At 37.5% G+C, this 9,413-nt stretch overlaps 3 protein-coding genes and 1 pseudogene across 3 annotated transcripts in view; all 4 read right to left on the bottom strand.

The window, feature by feature from the left end:
* LOC117134085 overlaps window positions 1–9,413 on the bottom strand; it is a 905,201-nt gene that overhangs the window by 729,298 nt on the left and 166,490 nt on the right. The gene's annotated exons all lie outside the window — the stretch shown is intronic.
* Window positions 944–3,307, bottom strand: LOC103867460 (aquaporin NIP2-1). Its single transcript, XM_009145532.3, has 4 exons — window positions 2,483–3,307; window positions 1,951–2,391; window positions 1,823–1,884; window positions 944–1,740 (listed from the first exon to the last, which is right to left on the bottom strand). The coding sequence occupies exons 1-4, from the start codon at window positions 2,624–2,626 to the stop codon at window positions 1,524–1,526; spliced, it is 864 nt and encodes a 287-aa protein (XP_009143780.1). The 5' UTR covers window positions 2,627–3,307; the 3' UTR covers window positions 944–1,523.
* On the bottom strand, window positions 3,468–6,635 carry LOC103867459 (annotated as a pseudogene).
* Window positions 6,900–9,256, bottom strand: LOC103867458 (aquaporin NIP2-1). Its single transcript, XM_009145531.2, has 4 exons — window positions 8,188–9,256; window positions 7,629–8,069; window positions 7,489–7,550; window positions 6,900–7,221 (listed from the first exon to the last, which is right to left on the bottom strand). The coding sequence occupies exons 1-4, from the start codon at window positions 8,326–8,328 to the stop codon at window positions 7,005–7,007; spliced, it is 861 nt and encodes a 286-aa protein (XP_009143779.1). The 5' UTR covers window positions 8,329–9,256; the 3' UTR covers window positions 6,900–7,004.

The raw sequence follows: 9,413 nt of genomic DNA, 5'->3' as shown, positions 1-9,413 counted from the left end.
TTTGCTATTCCTATGCATATCTTCTGCCTTGTTTCCACTCAAGTCTCTGACTATTCTTTCCTGTAAACGAGTCAACAGAGATCTAACGAAACCACTTTTGATCTTTTACAAGAAAATAAGTGAATCTTACCAAACAATGCACCAGAGAGACAATTATTTTCCGTGTATTCATAAACAAGCAATCAGTGTTCCATCTGCTAGCTTTCCCTATATTTAAATAAAAATCTCTCTCTAACATTACCTTCTTTACATTGAGTTTCTATAAGATTACTGCTCAAATATTTTTTACAGCTTTGAGATTATGTTTTGTACCTTAAACACAGATCCAAAGCCACCTCCTCCAATCTTGTTGCCTTGGTCAAAGTTGTTTGAAACTGTACCTCTATCTCCAGTTGTTTCATCTCTGACACATCTCCTCCAACAAAGAGCTCCCATACACAAGAAAAGGATACAGAGTATTGAACTTGTTACGCCAATCAAGAGAGGGTACTTTCTTGTTTTACTATGTTTTTTTTTGCAGGAAGCATCTGCTCAGTAACTGAAGGATAGATCTTCAGACATTAGGATTCTCCAGGTAAAAACATTTAGAAGGAAATTCAGTGTCTACACACGGGATTGTTGATAAACCGGACGACGGTCTCACTTTTGTCTGCTAATATTCTGTAGTTAGCGCCTTTTGTTATTGCAAAATAGACCGTGTTTTTATAGTCTTATGTTTTTTAATGTGCATGAATTAACGTTAGATTTGTGAAACATGGGGTTATTTGTTTAATAAAAAGAATCCTTAGGGGCTGTTTTGAAGGAAGAATGGAAATAACGAAAACTTCAGACTGAAGATCTTACCATAATTTTTTGTGGAACAAGTGGAGTGGTTTAGTTGCACAATTTTTATCCCTTAAACTTTCGAACTTCTCAAGAGTTTGACTTTTAGTTTTTTTTTTTGCTAAAGGATTTTATATTTTTATTTATAATATAAATAAGTTGACTTTTAGTTTCAAGCTGTTTTTGGGAAATTGTGTTGTCTCCTATTTAAACTATCATAGTTAGAGTTTTTATTCTATCAAGTTGCACATAACCTCATGGGCTTGGAGCTGTATTGAATAAACCAGGAAGATCAGAGGCATGCTTCTGGAGGATGCTGTTTTGCCATATTCGTTGATGTCTACTCCTTGATGTCTACTCCCTCATAACTGAACAGGTAAGCAATCAGGGTTCTAGACTTCTAGTTGAGACAATTTCTATAAAAAAACACTTCTTTAGGTTTTGTTTGACATTCTCATGCTTTCTTGGCAAGTTACCTCTCTGCACTCAAAGATTTTTCCCTTGATTTATCAAAATTAAATTGTTTTAGTATGCATCTCTTACATTGAATTGAACAGTGGTTGCTATCCAAGTAAACATGTATATAGATATCATCTACTCTACAGCCATTTCTTACCGATAGTGATTACTTACAATGCAAGCCATTGAACATATTTAAGGATAAAAGGACGAGTATTGACCTTAAAGATTTAGCTACATCATTATAAAGGAAGATCAGTAACTCGTTTATGAGAAGATCCTGTCTTGGAGAACTCAGGGTTTGCTTTCTGTGTAGCCGGTAACAGTTTATGAATCAAGGCCGCTGAGACTGCTCCAAGTGTTGGAGCCAGCAAGTAAATCCAGATGCCTTGGTAACATCCCCACACAAGTGCAGGTCCTATGCTTCTTGCTGGATTCATTGATGCTCCTGATACCTCTCTGTACAACAAAAGATTGTATTTGTTAGCCAAAAGAGAAGAGTTAAGCTTACATAGATTGAGAAGGGAAAAGTGAAAATTACCCGGCAAAGATAACATTCAGTGTGACCGTTGCACCAATGATTAACCCCTCTAGTTCCTTGGTCTGCAAGATTCATATTATTTTAAGATCAAGAAATGTGTGTAGTGTTTTTGTTTGTTGATCACTTACTGTTCTCTTGGAGGTAGTGACGGCACAAACAACTATCATAAGGAAGCCGGTGATGATGAACTCCATCCCGAATGCTTGAAGGTCAGTCCCAGAAGGAGATGATCCGAGGAAGACATCGTGTTTCTTGCTGCACACGTCATTGTTTAGGTCAAACAAAAGACGCAGAGTCGCAGAAGCCAAGGTTGATCCAATGACTTGAACAATTAAGTAGGCTGGGAGTTGATACAGAGGGAATCTCTTGCAAGAAGCTAAGGCGATAGTGACAGCCGGATTGAAGTGTGCAGAGATGTGGCCTAGAGAGTAAACAAGAACCATCACCACTAGACCCCAAACCACCGCAATGCCCACAAGAGTCACTACATTGTTGTGTTGAGCGTTCACGGCAATAGCCGCACAGCCCGCAAATATCAAGTAGTAAGTTCCCACGAGTTCCGCTATAAGCTGCAGATTGAGATGAACAAGAAAACTTGAGAAAAGTGTAGGGAGAAGATGAAGAAGTTTTTCATCAATGGATTGTAAAAGAATAACTAACCTTTTGCATGAAGTGGACAGATAACAATGGTGGAGATGTGGGAGGAGAAGAAGGAAGTTGAGTTTTTGAAACAGCTGGAGGAGCTTGGATGTTGAGTACAACAACATTTCCATTGTTGCTTTTGCTCACTGATATGTCATCCATTTGATTTTTTTCTTTTGAGAAGAGAGTATAAGGCTTTGATTGATGTTTGAAGTTCTGTGTGTTGAGAGATTGTGATGAGGTTCTGCCTTTTATAGTTTGTTTACCAAAACAAAAGCAGAATGAGAATAAAGTGAAAAAGTCAAAGTTTGCTTAATTTGTAGCAACTTGCTACAGCAACATCATGGTTTATTATTGGATTTGTATTTTTTTTAATATATAAAAGCTGAAAACTGCTGAACTGTAGATGGTTTTGCGGAGCAAAAGACACAGGTCCAGGCCAAATAGATAATAGTTTACTATGTTAAAGTAAAACCAAATGGATTTAAAGTTATTGTTAAAGCAAAGCCAAATCCAGTTTTAGTTTCCTGTTACTTTGTTAGTTTAGGAAGGTATATGAGCCCAGTTGATGATAGAATAAAGTAAATGATGATTGTATACTAACCTAACGCCATCAGATGATCACGCATCTACACATTCATTATTGTACAATATCAATATATCATTTATTATTTTATTACTTACACAAATTTTATGATTAATATGATAATATGTACGGTGTTTTATGTACCTAACATCATAACTATATTTTTTAGTTGCCAAAACAGTTGATCAAATCAAATGTCTAAATTCAGTAATTCAATATTTTAAAATTGATTTTGATGATCCAGGTAGCCATTGAACCCTCAGCAGCTCTTTGTTTGAACGCCACCTTGCAAATTAGTAGAGGTGCATGTTGAAGATACGACACAAAATACACCCTTATAGAATAACACCGGTTAAAGAAATCTACCCTTGACAGGTCACTTCCAAACTTCTTCCACAAAAATATATAGCTGAGAAAAAAAAAGTTGTGTTGTTCGTTTATTAAAGGCAAGAGAGGAAACTACTAGTTTTACATATAGCTTTTGACAAAAAAAGAAAGAAAGAGATGATTCATCTCAAAGGCGAAACAACTTATAGAACAACACTGGTTTGTATAAACCAAGGGCTTGTCCGATCGCTAGTCCAAACAACACTCCGGGTCCATAGCCTATTGTTGCTGCTTTCCAGTTCAACACTTTTTCTGGCGTCTGTGGTATTGATGTTGGTACATTGTCCCTGAAGCAAGATTCTTGAAGAGGAAGACCACAAAGACCGATATTCCCTTCAAAGGAGGCTTTAGGTTGCCCTACAATCTGTGTACTCTGCGGTATTTGGCCAGTGAGTTTGTTATGCGAAACGTTAAGGTAGGCCAAGAAGGTGAGGACTCTTAGCTCCTCAGGAATTTCTCCAGAAAGTTGGTTTTGAGAAAGATCAAGCGACTCAAGTTGTTTGAGGTTGGCCAAAGACGATGGAAGATGACCTGTGAAACTGTTGTTAATTAGATAAGTCCAACATGATCAACGACTTCAAGAGACCTATGGATTCTGGAATCTCCCCTCCAAGCCTGTTCCCAGAGATAGCAATGGCTGTGAATGCCTCTGGGATCTTTCCCAGCTCCATATTTAATCCTTTGTTTCTCATATAAATGGAAGGGTAATACTCCGGCAGGGGCGGATGTAGAGAAATATTTTGTTGGGGGCATAGCTAAAATTACTTATAGATTTAGGGATAAATTTGCTATAAACACAGGGGCATAACTAAAATTACTCATGTTTTACACAGGATTTTGAAAAAGTACTGGGGGCAGTTGCCCCCTTGTTACATAACGTGGCTCCGCCACTGGAACTCCGGGGTATAAGTAGAGTGCTGTTCTCCTGTGTACTTTAGCCAGGGGTAATCAGCTCGAGGGATCTTAAGCAAAGGTGAACTCCAATTAGCAAAGTAATTTCCTGGCAAACTCCCGTAAAAGTTGTTATGGGATATGTCAAGTATCCGCAGCGCCGGAAATGGATGATGACTTCTAGGAGAAGAAATGAGACCGTGGAATATGTTTGATCTCAGAACAATGATTTGCAGATCCGGCAATGCCTTCAGCCAGAAAGGGAAGGTGTCATTGATTCTATTGTTCTCCACGTTTAGAAACATCAGGCTTGTGCAGTTGACTAGAGACCTCGGGAGCTTCCCACTGATTTGATTGTGACCAACGTCGAGTATTTGTAACCCACTTTTTTCTATGTAGGGAAGTGTACCAATAAGGTTATTGTTATGTAGTTTCAACGTTCCCAGTGACTTGCCTATCAAGCAACGGGGAATGGAACCACTGAAATTGTTGTTCGACAGATCAAGGCGACCAAGTCCACTTGCATTGCACAATGAAAGAGATATGTCTCCTGTGAAATAATTATTCGATGCGTAAATGATCTGCATGGTGGGTGGAATCATTGGGAACGATCCATGAAAGGCGTTTGAACTCAAATCCAGCTCGGAAAGTAGAGAATTGTAGCGCAAGGAAGGCGCTTTTCCTACAATTCTATTTTTGGAAAGGTCTAATTTCTGCAAGCTCCGTAAGGTCTTAATAAACGTGGGGAACTCGGTGATGTTGCAGCTCGACAAGGTAAGCTCCTGCAAATTTTTCGAACCGATATTAAGCCTCGTTATAACATTCCCGGAAAGATCTAGAGACTCTAGAGACTTGAAAGGCAAGGAGTCGAAGTTGATTGTGTCGGGTGTGTTCTGAAAAGATAGGTCGAGTTCTGTGAGCTTGGCTAACTTTGAGATAGGTTCTAGGCAGGGCCGGGCCTGACATATGTAGGTGCAGAAGCAACTAAAATTTATTTGGCCCTATAACAACTTTTTCTAAAAAAAATTGTTGCGAATTCGTTGTGTATGCGTTTCGAACTCGGCCCCCTAAGTTATTGGCAACCAAATTTTGACATCTGAACAGTCAGACATTTGATGTAATTGGCCCCTAAATTATTTTTAACACTATCGACCCTCAAGCTAATGCTTGATGAGCCTGTGCTCAGGCCCGGCCCTGGTTCTAGGATTCGACAGCTCAAAAGGTTATTGGCCATGTCTAAATGTTGAAGCTTCGAGGTTTCAGAAGAATTTATATCCTCACGAGGGTGTCTAAGATGGTTTTGGCGCAGATTAATATACCATAGGGAAGGCATGGTGAATAGATAAGAAGGAATGGTTCCAGAGAAGTCATTATTAGAAAGGTCTATATAAGAAAGAAGGGTTAAGTTATGTATATTGGGAAAATGACCGGTGAACTTGTTATACGTCATTGGTGAACTTGTTATACGAAAGGTCTAAGGTGTTTAAGCGGCTTAGGTTACTGATTGAGGATGTAACTTGTCCGATAAAACTATTTTGGCTAAGATCCAAGTATTCTAAGTTGGTGAGTCTGCCAAATCCGGCGTGGAAGGAGGATGTGTCAAAGTGGTTCATTGAAAGAGAGAGGTACCTGAGGTGTTGGAATCTGAAGAGGTTACTATTAGGCTTGATGGTGCCATTGATACATGCACCACGAAGGTTGAGCTCTGTCACGGCGCCGGTTTTTTCATCAAAGGAAACACCGTCAAAGGAGTTGGCATCTTTGGTCCAAGAGGTTATATTTGCACTAGGGGATTGTAAGACCCCATCGGCCAATTTGCGATCGCAGTTGCGGGATGGAAACTCATTCTTGAGAGCTAAAAGAATCTCAACTTGGTCTCGAGGAACGGAAATTGAAACGCTGGTCACAAAGATGCACCAAAAGGAACAAGTGGTGAGCAAAACGGCCAAAGGCGAGATCATCATCTGAAAGAAAGACTTCATAAAAAGGAAGATATATGAAAGAAGAAATTGGTATCTATTGTTTGGTTTTTTCAGTTCTAACAATATATATCTCTATGACTCTATCTGATAAGTATGAAGTCACATTGCTTGACTTGGAAATTGTGGAAGTCCTCCACTATGTTGTAGTAGTATTAGTTTGACTTGAAATTTGTGAAAGTCTTCCGCTATTTATTGACCAAATATTTGCCTTTATGCATATATTAGTGACGTTATTGTTACTGTGATTAAGGAAGTAATACCAAATACTCTGTGAGAAGCCCACAACAAACTCATGAATCAGCCAGGTCCAGTTTAAGCACTAGCACCAACTAAACCGGTAACGCCGTTGGATATGCCAGACATCATCAGGACGGCATCAAGCTGTTTTTGGGAAACTGTGTTGTCTCCTCTTTTAAGCTTTATCATATTTAGAATTTTTCTTCTTTTTTAAAAAAATTTTTGTCAAAAGAATTTTTCTTCTAGAAAAATTTAGGTATTGGTTGACATTCTCATGCTTTCTAGAAAATTTTAGGTATTGGTTGACATTCTCATGCTTTCTTGGGAAATAGTTTTGCTGTATTTATATATATGTTCTACTGTACAATTATTTATTTGTTTACTTGCAATGCAATCCATTGAGCATATTTAAAGATACAAGAACGAGTATTGACCTTAAAGATTTTATCTACAATCATTACAAAGGAAGATCAGTAATTCGTTTATGAGAAGATCCTGTCTTGGAGAACTCAGAGTTTGCTTTCTGTGTAGCCGGTAACAGTTTATGAATCAAGGCCGCTAAGACTGCTCCAAGTGTTGGAGCCAGCAAGTAAATCCAAATCCCTTTGTAACATCCCCACACAAGTGCAGGCCCTAGGCTTCTTGCTGGATTCATTGATGCTCCTGATACCTCTCTGTAAAAACAAAAGATTGGATTGGTTAGCCAAAGAGATTAATTACCATTGAATAAGAGTTAAGCTTACAGATATTGAGGACCAGATATGAGATTTAGAGAACCATAAGCATTTTCAGATTAATCTTAATATATTATTTGACAACTTGGAGGCTATACGCCTTATATATAATATATATTTAAAATTTGAGGACTAAAGCGAATGTTTCATCTAACTGTGTCTAGAACCGGTCATGTGAAAATTGAGAAGGTAAAAAGCGAAAATTACCCGGCAAAGATAACATTCAGTGTGACGGTTGCGCCGATGATTAACCCCTCTAGCTCCTCACTCTGCAAGATTCATATTATGTTAAGATTGAGAACCTGATCAAGAAATGTGTGTAGTGTTTTTGGCTGTTGATCACTTACTGTTCTCTTGGAGGTAGTGACGGCACAAACAACTATCATAAGGAAGCCGGTGATGATGAACTCCATCCCGAATGCTTGAAGGTCAGTCCCAGAAGGAGATGATCCGAGGAAGACATCGTGTTTCTTGCTGCACACGTCATTGTTTAGGTCAAACAAAAGACGCAGAGTCGCAGAAGCCAAGGTTGATCCAATGACTTGAACAATTAAGTAAGCTGGGAGTTGATACAGAGGGAATCTCTTGCAAGATGCTAAGGCGATAGTGACAGCTGGATTGAAATGTGCGGAGATGTGGCCTAGAGAGTAAACAAGAACCATTACCACTAGTCCCCAAACGACTGCAATGCCCACAAGAGTCACTACATTGTTGTGTTGAGCGTTCACGGCAATAGCGGCACAACCCGCAAATATCAAGTAGTAAGTTCCCACGAGTTCCGCTATAAGCTGCAGGTTGAGATGAACAAGAAAACTTGAATAGGGTACAGAGAATAAGAAGAAGAAGATAGCTTTGAAGTGTGATTCAAGCAAGTTTTCATCAATGGGTTGTAAGAGAATAACTAACCTTTTGCAAGAAGTGGACAGATAACAATGGTGGAGATGTAGAAGGAGAAGAAGGGAATGAAGTTTTTGACACAGGAGGAGCTTGTATGTTGAGTACAACAACATTACCATGGTTGCTTTTGCTCACTGAGATGTCATCCATTTTTTTTTTTTGCTGAATCTGAGAAATAGAAGGAAAAGAGAGTATAAAGTTTTGATTAATGTTTTGAAGTTTTGTGTGTTGGGAGATTATGATGAGTATTTGCCTTTTATAGTTTGTTTACCAAAACAATGGCAGAATGAGAATAAAGTGAATAAAAAGTCAAATTTTGCCTTTTAGCAACTTGCCAAAGCAAATTCATAGTTAATTATTGGATGATTGTATATTTTAAATAAATAAAAGGTGAATACTGCTGAACTGCAGGTGGTTTTGTAGAACAAAAAGACACAGGTCGAAGCAAAGCCAAATAGATATGATAGTTTATGTTAAAAGCAAAGTCAAATCAAGTTTTAGTTTCCTGGTTACTTTGTTAGTTTAGGAAACTACATGATTGTGGGCTTCGATAACGTCATAACCACACATCTAGATTTTACACATATATCACTAATCAATATTTATGTATTACTAATTACGCAAATTATATGAATAATATGATATATATTAATTGATATATATTAAGTAGTTAGCTAGCTTCATAACACTATTATTCGATATGTTTCACAAACAATGTCATATAAAAGTTTTTATACATATTGAAGTATCATTTAATTTTTTTTATTTTATTTTTTATTCGCACACTATGTATTTTTCTCTTTCTAACTAATACATTAAAACAATAAGATGCAATTGAATTTTTATTTAAATTTACGCATTAACAATACAAAACAATAAAAATTTAAAATGATACTCTTTACCAAACGAGTGTAGTATTTTTGTTTGTAAAAAGGTTGAAGGACTGTCCAAATTTGGTAATTCAATCTTTAAAATTGAACTTCTTAAATAGAAACCGATCACAACCAATTTAATCGATATAATATATTAATTATACTAGATATGATCGATTAAATTGAATTAAAGCAGTTTTCATTTAAAACAGCCGGATTCAACGTGTGGTCTATCATTTCGGCAACAAAAATATAGTTTTTATGTTAGTTATATAACATGTGTTATCAAGTTTAACCATATAGTTCGTGTGCTATTAATGTGGACCGTATCTGTAGACCCAAACCCGAATCTGGATCCGAATC

Source organism: Brassica rapa, chromosome A05 (genome assembly GCF_000309985.2).
Source record: "Brassica rapa cultivar Chiifu-401-42 chromosome A05, CAAS_Brap_v3.01, whole genome shotgun sequence".
Lineage (NCBI taxonomy): Eukaryota > Viridiplantae > Streptophyta > Magnoliopsida > Brassicales > Brassicaceae > Brassica > Brassica rapa.
This window is presented reverse-complemented; position numbering and strand designations above follow the sequence as displayed.